This window comes from Pseudonaja textilis, chromosome 1 (genome assembly GCF_049901715.1).
Source record: "Pseudonaja textilis isolate UNSWEBS1 chromosome 1, rPseTex1.2, whole genome shotgun sequence".
NCBI lineage: Eukaryota > Metazoa > Chordata > Lepidosauria > Squamata > Elapidae > Pseudonaja > Pseudonaja textilis.
The window spans coordinates 214,719,594-214,738,236 of NC_141990.1; the positions used below are offsets into that span (position 1 = coordinate 214,719,594).

The 18,643-nt window shown below is 36.5% G+C and overlaps 1 protein-coding gene across 1 annotated transcript in view; it reads left to right on the forward strand.

Annotated features, from left to right (window-relative positions):
* Positions 1-18,643, forward strand: part of CLASP1 (cytoplasmic linker associated protein 1) — a 238,772-nt gene that overhangs the window by 42,425 nt on the left and 177,704 nt on the right. The window contains exon 2 of the mRNA XM_087920454.1: positions 3,118-3,604. Within this exon, the coding sequence (XP_087776580.1) occupies positions 3,410-3,604 (195 nt within the window). The 5' untranslated portion in view covers positions 3,118-3,409. The remainder of the gene's footprint in view (positions 1-3,117; positions 3,605-18,643) is intronic.

The following is an 18,643-nucleotide window of genomic DNA, read 5'->3' on the forward strand; positions in this document are numbered from 1 at the left end:
TGTTAACCTCTTGCACGGTTGTATTTTTGTCTTCCCTTAGCTGGTGAAACAAGTTAAGAGATTAAGAATGCATATTTTGTCAACTCAGGTTTCTGCAAACGTACATACCAATCATTGCAATGTAAATTTCTTTCAAATGAGCATGTGGATTGCACCTATGGTTGCGCTTCTTATAATAACCTGGGTAATAGAACAAAGTGCCCCTGCATTTATTTGGTGTTATCTCAGAGAAGTCATTAAATTAGTAGTCATAACAAGTCTGAATAGTGACAGTTTAATCCAACTTTTTCTATTTGAATTATGATAGTCTATGGTATTTAATTTCATGGCTTCAGTTGCATTAGAAATAGGAGTGTGTCAGCTTAGGAGCCTGATTGCCTTCGGAAAGAAATCCTGAGGATGCCAGGTGTCTGAGATTAGAGAACTTTGCCAGTAGGTATCATGATACCTGATATTTGGAATTTATATAGGTAGCCCTCAATTTACAACCATTCATTTAGTGATCATTTGAAGTTACACCTGGAATTACACCTGAAAAAAGTGACATGACCAGTTTTCAGACTTATAACTGTTGCACCATTCCCCATGGCCACATGATCAAAATGCAGACGCTTGGTAACTGACATATATTTATGGCATATATGATCCCAGAGTCATGTCATCACCATTTATAACCTTCCCAGTGGCTTCCATTAAGCAAAGACAATGTGGAAGCCAGATTTGCTCAATGATCAAATGAATGGATCATCACTTAACAAGTGCAGGGATTTGCTTAGTAAAATGTTGTAAAATGGGGAAAAAAACAATTAACTGCCACACTTAGCAATGAAAAGTTGGGCTCAATTGTGATGGTAAGTTATCATAAGTTGAGAACTAACCTATACTATCAATTTATTCAAGATGGCTGGCTCCCAGATAAGTTTGAAATTAGGTTTACTTTTGACTGGACATGTGTAAAATTGAGCAGTTAGAATATTCCAACACCGATGTGATTAATCCAGCTTTTATATTAGCAAATTTATATTGAATCTACATATGAATATGGTAGATCCAGCAGCTTTTTCAGAAGGAGAACTGATGACAAAATTTTTCTCATGTATTATTGGGTACCAAAATACAAAAGACAATAATTGACATGTTGAGATTTCAGAATTCTCACTCCAGCAGTTCACAAGATTTCAGTGTTCTCTTTCTGAAAGTTCGTTTCTCTTGTGATTTCATGTTTGAATGCTAAAGTCTTGCAAGATTTTATGATATCATAAGATTTTAACCATACATACACATGCACAATTTGATAAATGCAGATTCTCCTTTCTGAAGTTTTAAATACTGTATCTTTCTTACTGAATATTGTCAAAGCTTCATGTGATTGATGCTGATTTATAAAGAGAGTCTGAGTAAATGAAGGACATGGAAATTTAAGCACAGTATCGTCATGCAGTGGGCCACTGGTATTAATTGCCCCTTAATATAGTCATTTCAATCCAATAATCAAAGCTAGCTTCATTAAACAATCTAGGTTGCTTTGGGCCAGTCACTGTAGAAATCTCACAAACTTTGGTTCCCTTTGTCCCTATGAGAATTTTAGATTTTAGAGGCCTTCTAATGCCTTGCTCCAAATCTGAAGTTCTCTGAAAAAAAAAATGAATATGGATACATAACTCTCTGGAAAAGTTTAAGAAGCATTTCTAATGCTTTGGAGTTCTGTTGATCTATGAATATATCATCTTGAGAGGTTGAATAGGCAATCTTCCTAAGAATGGTTAAAAATTATTCTCAGAACACAGTATAAAATTATTCAGGAAGACCTAAAATGCCCTGGAAAAATAGCCAAGGATTTGTAAGCCACTCTTGCCTTTGCTAAAAATAAGTGCTTATAAACACACACACACACACACACACACACACACACACACACACACACACTCACACGGTAAACATGAGATTCATGGAAGAGAACTAAGGTGAATGCTATTGCTCACTAAACAGAACATTCATGGTCATTTCAAGTTCATACACACACACACACACAAACAAACATGTAATAGTCTTCCAAGCTTCTGAAGGAATGTTCTGTGGACAAGTAGATCAAATGAGTAACTTTTGAATCTACTTGGATATTATAATGTCTGGTAGAAACCAAGTGCTGTATTTTACAAGAAGAACTTTATATCAAGTCAAGCAGGAAGATATCTGACAATGCTATGTGGTAAGGCTGTTTGCTTTCTCCTTAGCACCTCTTTAGCTCACCTGTTTTCGGGTGCAAGTATAGCAAGCCCTGAGAAAGCCATGCCTCACTTAACAAGCTGCTGAAAAATAGAATCAATGTGTAACGAGAGAAGAAGCTTCCCTTCATTGCATCCAAATAGCTGTACATCTAGCAAGGATCCTGCGAACATGACAACATTCAGTGGGAAAGACAGGCACAGTTCAGAAAATCCCAAAGGGGGCAAAGATATATGGAGACCTGTTAGATGCTATATGGGAGTGTTGTGAATGATGTAACGTTCATGTCAGTGTATTGCTTGCGCTGCAGTACATTTCTGATTGTGGAACGTCTCCCACAGTATCAGTTAAGCCATATTATAAATGTGATGCTTGTTTTAGTATTTAAAAATCATCATCCAGTATTGATTTTCCTTAAGACTATCCTAAACCTTGCTAGTTCTGTGTCTTGGTTGTGCATTTTCTCCCTTTTCCCCCCTTGATGTAGTACTTAACCTGGTTTGGATGCATAGATCCTGTAGTACAGTGTCTTCTCTTTTTAAATATGATTCCTGATAGTCCATTATAGATTCATGTTTTTGTTACCGAACAAAATGGGGTGATGTGTGTGTGTGTGCGCGTGCTCATTTTCTGAATACTTAGCATCTTATTACATTAAAGCTTCATGTTTTAAATTTAAGACAGACATACTACAGAAGATACAAAAACATGCAAGTTTTTACTCCCCATTTTTAGAACCTTAATTATTTGTCATAATGGTGAGTTGAAAAAGAACTGCAGTGAAAATCCTTTCTAAATGGAAATGTCAGATATCTAATTTGGGATTTTGTGCAATGTACATTTCTGCTTAATATTTGTCGCTAACTTTTGCCTCTTTAAAATTTCTTTCAGGATGGACTGCTGATTTGGAAAGCACCACAAACCTGGTCCTACACCCTGGCTGGTCTGCTTTCTGTTTTATTTATCTATTACTAGTTTTTTGATTTGAACTTTTCATAACCTGCCAGCTGTTCTTTAGACACACATGGTGCATTGTTGTCATTCCCAAAATCACATCTTTGAAATCCAGGACCTTGGTAACCTTCTTCAAACAGACGACCTCAAGGATAATATCTACAGGAGGACTTTTCAAACCTGCCGCCCTCTAGTTTCATTTTTGTCTCCGCCCTCTTTCTAGAACATTATGGAACCCACAATGGAGTCCTGCTTGATGCAGGTCCTGCAGAAAGATGTTGGGAAACGTCTTCAGGTTGGCCAAGAACTGATAGATTATTTCTCAGATAAACAGAAATCTGCTGACCTTGAACATGATCAGACCATGCTGGACAAAATGGTTGATGGTCTTGCTACCTCGTGGGTAAATTCCAGCAATTATAAGGTAAGTTTGATTTGCAGAGACAGAGGTGTGAAGGGGGAGACCTTGTGTATTTGCACAGATTCTTCAGTCGGTTTTGGAACAAGGAGTTCACATTTCAAATCCCTGGAGGCCCAGCACATTTCTTACTGATCCACCATAAGCCTTCATTTGTGGTATTTCCTGCCTGTCCCCTTTGTTCTTATGAACTCTCACACCAGCTTGCAGGCATAGGCATTTCCCAATGAAAATAAAAAAGTTGAATTTGACAAGTTATTGGTTATCTTTGCTGATGCTTGGGATGGTGATCCAAGCTGAACAGATAAAATATAGCATGTGTGTGTGTCCCTGTTGAGGACTGGGGACTCAGGTTCAACTTCTTACAAAGTCATGGAGGCTGACTTTGGTTGACACGAATCAATATTGTCAGGGGATTGTTGTGGTAAGAACAGTTGGACCAAGAAGCACCTTTCATGCTGATGCCTAGAAGAAATCTGGTTATAAATCTAATGAATTTAGAAGACCATTGGTTATAAATCTAATGAATTTAGAAGACCAAACTAATACTTGCCATTTTTTTGCCAAGACACTGTTTGTTTAAAAGAAGTATGTATTTAAGATTAGAATGTTATATTTTAAAAGACATTGGGCTGCTCTTCAAAAGTTGATCTTGTGTTGTCACCACCAATGGTTCTTTTTTAAGTGATTATGCTGTATGTTTTCCTTCTTTCCCCTCTAACTGTATTGATTGCTACAAATAATACTCTTAATATGGTAATGCTGGTCAATCAATTAAGTCCTGTTGCTGGTTACAGCAGGAGAAACTGTAGTAGTAATTCCCTGTAGCATACAATAAGTTTGAGAAATATCTTTCCACAGGAAATATTATAAGATAATAGGAAAGGTTCTGGAAAGTCAATGTTACTAGTCAGATAATGTCTGACATTAAGGATTCATAATTTTAAGAGAACAGAAATTTTGCATTATATGGTATAAGTATCGGGCTAAGTATTATCTCAGTGACACACAACTAATACAACTATGGGTGATAGGAGACCTTAGATCAGGGGTGTCAAACTCACGTCATCATGGCAACATGTGACATATTGGGACTTCCCCCCCTTTGCTAAACCAGTCATGGGCGTGGCCAGCATGTGACACATCTGGCTGCGGGCTGGGAGTTTGACAGCCCTGCCTTAGATCCTTTTCAGGAGAATCTGCAGTTTCCCATTTCCAGATTTGTAATTTGTCCATACTGTCTAGTGCTGGTAATATTGCATTTATTCAAATCTACAGAACCATGTTTCTCATACATTGTCATGCCCCTGGTAGAGACTGACTCTGAGGGGGAGGAGGAACAGCCGACAGGGAGTGGAAGTGTGGCTCCGGAGTTGTGGAGGAGGCTGGGGAAGGGCAGAGACCGTCTGGGCTTTCAGAGAGGACCCAGGCCATCCCCTCTCCATCCTAGGGCATGCAGGGTAGAGAGGATAAGGGAGAGAGTGGTCTACGGGGGGAAGGAGAGGGCCTTGATCCTCTTCATGAGCTGCAGCTGTGATAACTGGATAAGAGGACGGACATGCATATGAACAAGTGCTGGAAATGAAGTGTGGAAATATCTCTAAGTTTATTGTTCCTCTCTCAGTTTGGCGTCCTTCCCATGTGTTCTGATATCTGTGGACATCTTCAAGCCCTTATCTTGCCTGGTTTGTGTTGTTTTTTTATTCTTTATAATTTAAATGGCAGTTCCTCCTTCTTGTAACTGCTTGTGTGGGAGTTTTTTTGTCTCCAGTCAAGGATATTTGGAGCTTAGAAGCAAAGTGAAGGAATAAAAGGGGTTTCACCTGTTTTCTGTGACTGTGTTTATTTTGTATCCCACCCTGGGTCATCACATACTTGTTATAAAAAGTTTCTGGAGAATGTCAATATCTGTTTCATATGGAGCCTGCTTTATCTCCATGAAGTAAACTGAGTCCTAGCCCACTGCTGAAATGGATTTCATTATACAATTTATTCCTATTCTTGTTGCATTCTATATGTATTAAAAGTGATATAAAAACAAAGGCTCAAGACTGACTTGTTCTATGAGGTGAACATCAATAGAGGGGGCAATTTGGGGTCAGAATTTGAGCAGTTGATTGGGGTCTAGAAACTTTCATATGGAGAGAGATGGAAGGAACTGAGTATATTTAGTGTTGAGAAAAGTCAATGGCGTGGGAATATGAGAGCGTTCTTCAAAGATTTGAAAGGTTTTCCTATAAAAGATCATGTCTGGTTCTCTTGTTGCAGAGTGATGGAATTAAGATATAGGAAGGCAAATGCTAATGGAGGGTTAGGAAAACTTCTTTACAGAGAGAGTACTTTGACAGAAGAGGAGGTTACTCAAGGTATTGGTGGGCCTCCATGCACGATGTATGTCCAAGTAGAAATTAAACAGCCATGTGTCTTTAGCTTTAGTTTGGGTTTGGATGCTGACCATGAGGTGAACTGAATGATCAGGATCCCATCTAGTTCTATGATCCTGAAGCCAGCTTTGGTACCTGAATGATCAGACGTAGCCTCTTTATTCACAGAAAAAAATAACAATAAAGGTTATCTTTATGGCAGCATGAAATAAATAGTTTCTTCTCAAATCAGAATTTTGGCCAGATACTTGCAACAAGTCAGATAATTCTGTCTGTCACTAAGAATTGGGCTGGGGCTGTTTTGAAACTTAAACCTGATATTTGTCATGCTCATAATATTTTACAATTGCTCTGTTAGCATCATTAAATTGTCATAAAAGCTATTGAGTCAGACTTGTATTTTATCTAGTCTTGTATTTCTTCCTGGGAGTGGGAACAGAAACAACAGTTTTAGGTAGCTATTCCCATCCTGACTGATTTTATTTTAAAAAAGGATGTTGAAACTCAATCAAGGACTTCCTACATTTTAACCACACCTAGTACTGCTGATCATCTTTTAATGTTAATTCAACACCTAAATGCCAGTGTTGGATTTTACACACATCATATGCGATGCCAAATGAAACTGCTTCTATTGTTACACAATTGTGATGAGTTTGGTGTATCTGCCTCATAGTCCAGACTACAAATGTCCTTATAAATAAATAAAGTGACAGACCTCTGATTTGATCCTCCCCTGCTGATATTTGAGATGAAAATGACCGTTAAAGGAGAGTTCAAAAGCAGGGGGCCCAGCAGATGTATAATAGCCCTAATAGAATTTCAGGAAGACTGTCACAGAAAGAAAAAAAAAAGTACTGTAGCTTTAGATCCATTTGAAGCAGACAGTTCTTTCCATGGAAAGATAACAGCATGGGATCTTTAAGCATTGGTCACTGCCATATGGGCCCTATTTATAACTACTTAGTTATCAAATTCTTTGTGGCAAATGCTACAGTTGTTAACACATATTTTTTCATGGTAGTGGTGTCAACAGTGCTGAAAATTAGTTTTATGAAGATGCAGCTCCTTTATAATGCAGAAAAGTTAATTTATCCCACAATAAAAAGATCACAGAATTTATCTTATGGATGCTATGTGGAAAAAAAAAGATATTTTGAGTAAGTTAAATCCCAAAGGTTCCAAAGTGTTGTAGACATTGTAGATTGTAAGGTTGTAGAAAACTTAATGTGGCCTTCATAATCTATTCTTTCCTAACTAGGTTTGAATTATAGCATTCTGAATCTTGGATGTGGGAAGATTATATATGGGTTGGGAAATCTGTACAGTGAAAACTGACAAAAAACAAGGTGGATGTACCTGGAAAAAATATTCAGATATTGTATTTTGCATGTAAAAACATGTCTATATATCTTTTATTTCCATTGCTACAAACTTGCTTTCTGAAAAACAATTGTTGGAAAATATAATGAAAATGTATTTCCTTTAAGCAATCAAGGGAAGCCTATTTTACAACTAATGCATACAATGTAAGGAAGTACCGTATATACTCCCAAGTGTGGATAAACAGACCCTCAAATTTTTAACCAAAATACAATGAAAAATGTGTGTTGGCGTATTTGTGGGTGACACACTTTGCATGCAGTTTTAATTAAAAATTGAAGTTATGGCTGCAAAAGCAAATGCAGAAGAGTAGGACATGGTCTTTGGGAAGCACATTGCATCTTATAGATTTTTAGAGCAAAACCTTTGAAAGTATCATACACATTTCTATAATTAATTCTATTATTTTTATCCCTTCTTTATCAGTTTTATAAATAACTTAAGGTGGCAGATATACTAATATTCCTTCTTCCCCTTGTTTTCCTCACAACAGTCCTATGACATGAGTTGGGCTGAGGGAGAGTGACTAACCCAAAGTGACCCAGCTTCTTTCGTGTCTAAAGGCGGAACTAGAACTCACAGTCACCTGGTTTCTAGCTTGGTACCTTAACCACTAACTTGCTATAAATCACTTTTTGCAGGGGAATTCAAACATGTAGTTGTGTCTTTATTGCTGAGGGTGATTGTTTAAGGAGCCACACATTCCTTCATGTCTGTAAAAATGTACAATTGCAATACTGTTTTTGACAGGCTGCATCAAGTGAGAAGAAACCCACCTGCACCCTGCAAATGTGGAGTCTGATGCTGGTTTGTTCTTTGCCACATGAGAGGCTTCTAAAGACAATTGGCAATTAGAGCTGCATGAAATGCATAGTAAACAGAGATTGACATTCTATATATTCTTCTACATGGCTAGAGGTTGATTGTGCCTTCTGTAACTAGAGAAGGAGAAGATGGTTTAAGCTTATTTTAAAGTGCAAGGTCTATTAAAATAACAAGCTGATAACAATCATTTGGCAGTTTAAGAAGTCCACTTTCTGCAGCAGACTTTTCATTCTGTGGGAGTCCCGTGGATGAAATTAGCAGAACATTGTTCGAAGCAATAATAGGAAACAGGCAATGTTTTATTGAACTCTTCTCATAGTTTTTTTTCTCCCCAAGTTGTTACAACTTTTTAATTGTGAAGGTACGGAGAAAGAAGGAAACTGCTTTAGAGAAGTAAATCTTACATTCTGAATTCAGTTGATGTAATATTGTGATTATAATTATTCTAAAAAACATTTATTACTGAGTATTGTAGTCATGAAACAGAGTGGTCCCCTAAGTTGGATGTCCTTAGACTACACCCTTAGCAATATGACTCATGGGATCACTGTGTTGATCTGCCGATCTTAATCTTAATTACATTTAAACGTTGTGCTAGATCATGTTTTGTTTTTACTCCTACTTTTCTGATCATCTGCATGATTGATTCAGATTAAAGCTAGGGCATAAGCCATAATTGACAAAGTAGAGTAGCTGTGTTGATGTAGCTTGTCAAGCTATGATGTCATAGTCATATAATAAAAGATGGGTGATTCAAAGTTATGCTAGACTTCAGATTAGAAATACAAGTTTATATAGATGCAGAAATTACACAGGTTCTTTAAAAATGGAATGGTAAACAAACCTACTAGATGGAATATTTTGAGTTTTAATTCAAAACAAGCTGCTTTGACCTCTGGAAGTGATTCTACAAAATAGAAAGGGTTCTACTTTGGGATTGAAATATGGGGATTTCAAGATCAGAACACCTTAAATAAAGTTGGAACTGTGTTGAAACACTTCTGTACAGTCTGTACAACCTTTTATTAAATAGGATGCATCTCTATTTATAACTCATTCTCATTCTAAGTGAAAAATTATCCTCTACGGAAGATTTTTAAGCCTCTCGATGCTAAGTGAGTGTGTAGACAGCTGTCTAAAGTAGCACTTCTCTAAAGCTGTTAACGCAGCTGTTGTGATTTTATGTGCATTTGCATGAAGCACAATTTGCTGGTGCAATTTGCATTTGGTGTAATTTGTCCAGGAGTTTCTCAGTAGTTGCTTTAAAAAGTAAAAGACAAATGGTGTCCATTTCACTGACACAATCTGTGGGAGTTTCTTATATAGCAGCCTCTCTGATATACCAGTATGTTTTTTAAAGACTATTGGTCCTTTGCCTTTGTTTGTTCATCAGTTTGTTATTAGGAGGATAAAGCGCTAATAGCAGTCCCAAATTGGTTTAAATCCATAAAAGCTTTTCACTAAATACTTCCTTCCCCTCCCTCACTTTTCTTCATTTTCTGTACCAGACCTGGGGCAGCTCTGTTGTGAAGTAATGTGAAATTGTTGCTTTAGGCAGTAAATTTTGGGATGGGTGCCATCGTGATGCTACCATTTTGACATTTTTGCTTCAGGGGCAAATGTTTTCTGAAGTTGCCAAAGTGATCTATCTTTGGGATGCCTGAAAACTGTGACTCCACACCCTTTTCTGTGCTTTTTGACTTGTTTATTGCTTTGCTATATCTGTAATATCCAGTAACTTAATCTTCCTGAGGTTAGACTGGTATTATCAATATGAGGAGTGTCAAGGGAGGGTAATTGGCATTCAAGTGAAGCTGCAGCAGCTGGACTCTGTTAGAGTCAATATTAATTTGAAGCCTGTCTTACAAATTTATTGAGCTATTTAAGAAAGTATCCTGTTAAGCTTTACCTCACGAGAAGTGCAAAACAATATAGCAAAATGGCTGCATTTTAGTAGCAGCTTGTGAAAGGGTGTGGGTGTGAAGGAGAGACAGGGTGGGAAAATTACCTGTTGACAGTTTCAAATATGCAGGAAAACAAGCCCTTGGCTTCTAAGAACTAGACAACTGTGCAAAGCAACTGGTTCTAAAAGCTTGAAAAAAAATGATAGTGGGGTTGATTTTTAAAAGTATATACTACATTTTTTTCACTATAAGATGCTCCTGAACTTAAATGCACCTAGCTTTTGGGAAGAAAAACAAGAAAAAAAATCTGCCTCTGCCTCCCAGCATCCATCCGGTATTCATCTGGCTAGCATCCTTGCAGCAAACAGCCTGGTCAGCTTCAGCACGTTATTGCAGCCCCGGTACATGGCTTATCAGGGCTCCGCTCTGTTGTACCCACTACCAGTCAACTGAGCTGAGCTGCTGCCATCACCGGGGAACGCTGGAGCCTTCACTGCCGAGCGGCTGATTGGAGGTTGGATCGGTCTCCCGGAATACCTCCAATCAGCTGTTCTAGGCGGCGGGGATCGCTCCTGCCAATCACCGCCATTTGGTGGTGGCGAATGGCGTCAATCAGTGGTAGCAGCAATCCTGCTGCCTAAGTATTCTGGGAGGCTGATCCAACCACCAATCAGCTGCGAAGAGTCCAGTGTTCCCTGCCAGCAGCATTTGCTGCTGCCGCACCAACCCCCTTTCCCCCCCCACCACAACATTCACTATCACGCACAGACATTTCTGCCCACTTTTGGGATAGGGGAAAGTGCGTCTTATAGTTAGAAAAATATGGTATTATGGCTTCATTTAGGTTTTTAAAAAGGATTAAAAGTAGTCCTCAAGCTATGGCCATTCATTCAGTGACCATTTGAAGATAGAGTGGCGCTGAACAAATGCTACTTGTGTCTGGTCTCTGAAGTCATGACTGTTGAAGTGCCCCCACAATAATAGGATCAAAATTCAGGTGCAACATGTTATGAATATTTATTTAGCTTGCAGACTGTATTTCTCAGGGAAAGTTATGAAAGAAAGAGAAGGTCCTTGTGCCCAAAGAGTAGAATGTGACCTTTATCTGCCATTTTTAATGAGTACTGAGGCTGTATGTGGGTGAAGTATAAGACTTTATCTTTGTTTATAGAAGAAGATAAAGGGAATAGAAATCTCAATGTTCTCAATTGTTTGAGTACAGGAAAAAGGCTTTGCCTGCTTATTATTTGATGCATTTTCTGCAGAGTTTTGGCCTCAGTTGGATTTCAAGTATAATGTAAATTTTAATTTATTCCCTTTCTCATCGTCATCCTGAACAAGTTTTTTTATATTACTATTATTCCTATATAATCAACATACTTCCTGTGAAATGTTACCTTCAACACAAGACTGTTTGGTTTTGTGCATTTGACACAAAAATATCTCTTGTGTATCAATATGTTATTCCCTCACAACAACAAATGTCTTCGAGAGTTTGGACAGGCCTGTGTGATTCTTGTCCTTGTAATTATTATGAGAAATAGAAGGCTTATTTCCGGAAATCAGAAATAACTCTTAAGGAGTCAGAAGAATAAACTTGGCTTTGTGAAAAAGGTCTTTGGTCTGTTGTGATCATCTGAGTTCAGTAGAAATGAGTGTGCCGAACTATGTATTCTAATATGTTCTATATAATTTTCAAATATTTTAATATGATGAAGGAATGTGCCTTTTTCATGGTAGCTTGATTCAACTTCTTCCCCTCATGCAGTTGCATCCAATATTGCAATATAAATAGGAAACTTAGGAGCTGATAGAGGTTTTATCATTTAACTATGTGTTCTAGGTAGGTGGGGCTAGGGTACTTTATATATTGAACTATATGATAAATTATTATGCACATTCTCTTTTCCATCAGTTTAACTGAAGGCCACAGTGTTATCATTTGGGATGGCTTAGCACAATGTTATCATGTTCTGATCTATAAGCCTGTTGCCTTACTAATAGTCCACGGTTGCACCTTCACTATTGAAATAAAAATGCAAGCTATAGCATTTTTACAGCCTTTTCTAAGTGATTTACAGAGTCAGCATATTGCCCCCAACAATCTGGATCTTCATTTTTACTGACCTTGGAAAGATGGAAGGCTGAATCAGCCTTGAGCCTGGTGAGATTCGAACTGCCAAATTGCAGGCAGCCGGAAGGCAGCAAAAATAACCTGCAGTACTGCATTTTAACCATTGCATCACGACTATAATTCCCAGTTAGTCTAATTCTAGTTAAACAGAAGTTTTGTTCCAATGGCTAGGGTTCTGAGAATATTTATCGGGTCCATGCAGGAATTAGGCTTTTCAAGGAGATAAATTCCTGGCTTCCATTTGAGTGTGGTCAGGGCTATCCAGTTCTGATTACAAGAGTAGGGGGGATTTAAGTGTTTGGAAGTAATTTTATAAAACATTACAAATAAAAAGGTAAAGAAATGTAAACTAACGAAAAATGAAAAGAACAAAAGGAAAATAGAAAATAAAGCAAAAATAATGTAGTAAAGAAAGATCTTAAAAAATGACATCTCCTTTCATCTTGTAGAAACACTTTTAATAACTTATAGCCTTCTCTTAAAATACAATAAATGACATATTCTTCCTATATCTCTGCTTTTATCTATAAACAAAAGTCTTTTAAATCTAAGAATTTTAAGATTAGGATGGTTAAATTTAGAGTTATGGTTGATATGATTATGTTTAACTTCATGTAAGAGATTATTCGATTATATTGTGATGACCCGTAGTCTCTCTAAATAACCCAAAACATATATTAAAGTCCGGTAAAGCCTTCAACTTAACTTCACTGTTTTATTAAGCACAGTTTAAAGTCACAAAAGTAAATAATGAGGCAAACAGAAAACCAAAACAAACCGCATTGATGAGAGTTCTGATGCAAGCCGAGATAACTAATTATAAATTCCAGGAAAATAACCGAGAAAAGTCCATGGGAAGAATGCCAGCAAAGATAAGCCTCTTTCAAGGTGAAGACTAATTGACTTCAGCAAATCTAACTGCACAGTTGCAAACTTATATACATAGCTCCCACCTGAAAGCCACGAGGAGGATCATGGTAATCTCCTCTTGAGTAGACCTTGCTTTTCCCTGATCCTCTCCTCCCTGCGTGACCTAGGATGGATAGGGGATGAGCCTAGATCCTCCTCTGACTGCTCAGCCAGCCTCTGCCCTTCCCCAGCCTCCTCCACCACCTCTGGAGCCACACTCCCACTCCCTGTTGGCTGTTTCTCCTCTTCCTCAGAGTCAGACTCCACCAGGAGCATGACATATATATTTTTATCTGTACTGAGGCAAAAATCAGAAAAATTTATTTTTATTTTTTTTTTTTTATAAATTTTTATTATTTTTTTAACATAAAAAACACAACAACAAAACATAAAAGTATCAGCTCCCCCATATTTTTGTACACACAGTAAGTCGGTTGGTCCATCGGTTTTGTGCATTCACCTCATAGTCACAATTACAGTTACTTTATATAATACTCTTATCAATACAAATTTATAAATCCTAGTATCGCTATTAAAGAAAAAAAAATTTGACTAAACTTTTATTCGGTCATGCCTTTATGAGATAACTATATTTTAAATATTTTATTCTAAAACAAATCTTATAATCATACCAATTCTATCCCAAATATGAAAAAGAAAGAAACAAAGAAAACTATTATATAGATATAGTATCAAAAACCAATAAAAGGAAAGGGAAAATAAAGTCATTATTATTCCTTATTATCTAACTTTTATATTTTAATATTTCATCATTCAACCATTGATAGAAAAGATCCCAAACTAAATAAAATTGTTTATCTTCTTGCTCTCTAATTTCAAAAGTCAATCTACTCATCTCAGCACATTCCAAAATTTTCTTTACAACTTCTTCTTGCAATGGAATTTTCTCATTTTTCCAATTTTTTGCAAATACAATCCTAGCAGCAGTCAATACATTTACAATCAAATATTTCAACTCTTTACTATAAGTATCTGGTAGTATTCCCAATAGAAAAACTCCGGTTTCAAGTCTATATGCTTCTTTGTCATTTTTTCCAGCCACATGTGGATTTTAGTCCAATATTTTCTAGCATCCTCACAAGTCCACCACATGTGATAGTATGAACCAGGTTTCTGATGACATTTCCAGTATTTTTCAGATTTGTTCTTGAACATTCTTGCTATCCTTGTCGGGGAAAATGCCACCTGTAAAACATCTTATACAAGTTTTCTTTATAGGCTGTAGACATTGTCATTTTATAATTTTAGACCATAATTTCTGCCATTTCTCTAAATCAATCCCATATCCAAAATTCCTTCCCCACGCAATCATAGTTTCTTTAACTTGTTCTTCTTCAAGCTTAATTTGCAATAAATAACCATACAATTTTTTAATCACCTTTTCATCAGTACCCATCAAAATCTTATCCAAGTCAGTTTGCTTATCATAAAATCCCTCTGCTTTGGAATCCTCATAGTACTTTGAATGTATTTGCAAATATGAAAACCAATTCATCTGTATACCTTGTTCTTCCAATTTTTGCATCGATTTAAGTTCACCCTTTTCATCTAATAATTCCCCATAATTAACTGTTTGTTCCTTTTTATAAATTATAGGATAAGAAAACGCTTCTATCGTCGATAACCAAACTGGAATTTTCAAATAACACTGTTTTTTTATCTTCTCCCAATTCAACCACAGAGACTCCCGTATATAATGTCTTCTAAAATACCCCTGTGTTTTAGTTCCCTTGTACCATAAAAAGCATGCCAGCCCAACAACAAATCATGACCTTCTAATGTCAACAATCTGGTTTTCCTTAATGTTATCCATTCTTTAACCCACGTCAAGTTTGCAGCTTGGTAGTACAACTCCCAATTAGGCAGACCAAACCCTCCTCTAAATCTAGCATCCTGTAAAAGCTTTAACTTTATTCTTGCTTTCTTGCCTTGCCATATATACTTCAAAACAATTTTATTTAAATCCTCAAGATATTCTTTTCCAAGCCTAATTGGTATTGTTTGAAACAAAAATAAGACTCTGGGTAAAATGTTCATCTTGATTGTTGAAATCCTTCCTATTAATGACAATTGTAAGTTCTCCCATTTTTTCAAATCTTGAGCTATCTGTTGTTTAAGTTTAATATAATTATTCTCCTTCAATGTACTACATCTTGATGTCAAATATATCCCCAGATACTTAACCTTGTTTGTAACTTGAATTTTTAACAGTTCTGCCAACTCTTCCCTTTGTTTCAGCAACATATTCTTTGACAAAATCTTTGTTTTATCTCTATTTATTTTCAAACCAGCCACCTCCCCATAGACCTCTATCTTTTCCAACAGTTTCGAGGCTGTTTCTATAGGGTCTTCCAAGATAAAGACTAGGTCATCTGCAAAGGCTTGTAGTTTAAATTCTTCCTTTTAATTTTCATTCCTTTTATAGTTTTATCTTCTCTGATATTTCTATTCAACACTTCCAAAGTCAATACAAATATCAAGGGAGAAAGAGGACAACCTTGTCTTGTGCCTTTTCTTATATTAATAGGATCTGTAAATTCTCCCTCCATCATTACCTTAGCTGTTTGTTCATTATAAATTGCTTCTATTGCCTGAATAAATCTTCTAGCAAAGCCCATCTGTTCCATTAAAAGTAACATAAATCTCCAATTCACGTTATCAAATGCCTTTTGAGCATCTAAAAATATCAAAGCCATTTGCTTTTCAGGATGCGCCTCATAGTATTCCAGGGTGTCCAGAATTACTCTCATATTGTCTCTGATTTGTCGCTTTGGCAAAAACCCATTTTGGTCTGGGTGAATAAAGTTATTCAAGTACTTTTTAAGTCTTTCTGCTAATATTGAAGCAAAAATTTTATAATCTGCATTTAGTAAAGAAAGGTGGAGATGGGAGGAGCTTGCGCCGTGGCGATACGGTTTGCAATCGAGCTCCTCGATTGCAGCCGATATCTCCGCCACTGGCCGGTCCAACGGACCTACGCTGTCCCGTAGGGACAGCCATCGTGAAGAGCATATCCTGAGGATTCCGGGATACCGCAAAATCCCTGGAGAGCCCGGGTGAAGCTCTTCTTGCCAGCGGCGGAGAGGCAGCCCCATGCTGCTGAGGCCGGGCGACTCCAGACGGAAAGAGTTTGAGAAAGAGTTTGTCGGTTGGGTGAGAACTTCTTTTTTTTATTTAATTTTTTGAATTTTGAAAGTTTACTCTAATTATCTGAAGAAACCTGTGTGATTTTTGTTTTGTTTTTTGACAAAATTGATTTAGCGGCGTTTTTTTAGGGAAACGTCAAAGAGAGAATCCATTTTTTTTTTTTTCTTTGCTTCCGGACTCTATTGTTATTTATTGGATAACTGGACTGTTTTCTTTTTTCTATATATTCATATGTTTTATTCTTCTTCTGGACTTTTTATTTTTTTTTCTGGGCTAGAGGCTTCTCTTGATTTTGTTTGATTTTTCGGTTTCTGTTTTGTGTATTGCAAGCGGCTTTCCTTAAGAGAGGAGGGGGAAAGTGAGAACTATGATACTTTGTAACACTGCCACCTAGAGGCTCGGAAATATTTAAAAAAATAAAAATAGACTCTTCTTCTCAAGGACATCCCCTGATAAGATAGAGGAAAGCACTTTGTGGAATATTATTACAGGTGTCTTTCTGGATATACATGGCTCAGCTTTGAAGCTTGTGGGAAAGAGAAGGGAGTTATAATTAGAGCCTTGGATAATTAAATAGAGTGCAGTGTTGTTGTTGTTTTTGAGTTCTGCCAACCCCTTCACTAACATCAAGGTCTTTACTTTTAAGCTTGATTTATTTGCAAAGGGAAGCCTCTGAATTTCTTTTTTCTACTTATATTTTATTTTGATTTAACTGATTTTATTTTTTCTTTGCCTATTTGGATCCTGTTTTCTCTTTTTTTTTTTTTTTTTTTTTTAATGTACATCAGCGGACTATTTCTTTTTCCTTTTTTCAATTGTGGTTTTTTCTTTTTTTTTTTTTTCTGGCTGGACTAAGGTGTGGAATCTGAAGAAACTTATTTTTCTTGGTTTTTGTTTTGTTTTTTGTTTTTTCTCTTTTCTTCTTCCTTCTTCCTTTTTGGCTTTGTCTTGTTTATTATTATTATTGGGTTTTTATTTTTACTGTTACTTTTTTTTATGGTTTTTTTTTTTTTTTATTGGACTAAGGTCAGGAAGAATTTGAAGAATTTTTTTTTTTTTTTCTTTTTTTCTCTCACTTTTGGCTTTTTTATTGTTGGCCTTTTTACCTTGGATTATAATTTCATATTTTTTTCTTTTTTTGTGGATTAAAATTTGAAAAAACTTGAAGAGTTGGAACCACTTAAAATGAGTAAGAAATTTATATCTTCAGGTGCCTCTATGTCTGCTTCTGCCTCCCCACCATCTGGACAGCGCTCAATTCAGACATTGTTAAAGCAAGATAAAGAGAAAGAAAAAGAACAAGAAAGAGTATCCTTCCAGATGATTATGCAAGGAATTCAAGATCTTAAGGTAAAAATGGATACTATTGAACAAAGAACAGGTAGGATAGAACAGATGATGGAAAAATATGAAGAGAGACTCCAAAATGTTGAAGAGGGAGGCAAACAAAGAGAGGAGAAAATTGGAAATATCGACAATAGATTAACAGCGATTGAACAAGAAAAAAGTGAGATGTTAAAGTGGGAGTTGGATAGATCAGAATTTTATCTTAGATTCCAAAATATAGAAGAAGAAAAAGGACAAGATTTGGTTGCGATAATGGTAGGAATTCTGGCGGAGGCGCTCGAGATAACAGAAGAGAAGATGATGGATGGAATTGATGAGATATATCGAGTTTTACAAGATATGCGATGAGAAATAACCTACCCAGAGAAGTTCATATTAGATTTATTAAAAATCTTTGAAGACACAAATATTGCAACTAGCAAGAGAGAAGCCACTGAAATACAAAAAGTAAAGAAATTTTGGTTTTAAAACAAATACCTAGAAGAGTGAGAGAGATGAGAAGAGAATACCGATTCCTGACTAAAAGGTTATTGGAAAAAGAGGTGTCTTACAGGTGGTTGATTCCAGAAGGATTGATGTTTACGTGGCAGGAACAGAGACATAGAATTGATTCAATTGAGAAAGCAGAACTGTTTTGTGCAGAGGTTTTTGGAGGCAGAGAAGGAGGAGCAGGAAAGGGAGGTCCCATCAATTGAATCCCAAGAGGAACAAATGGAGGTTGGAAAAGAAGAAGGTGCACTAGGTGGACAAGTGGATATTAAAGATCAACGTGAGGCAAGACCCACGAGAGTGGTTAAATCTAAATATAAAACATAATTATGGAAGAGAAAAAAATTGATTACAATGAATATAAATGGACTGAATTCAGCTGTTAAGAGAAGGAAGATTTTTCATAAATTAATGAAATTAAGGTTCGACATAATTTGTTTACAAGAAGTTCATATTAAAAAGCAACATGAACAATTGTTATTACAACCAAAATTAGGGAAAT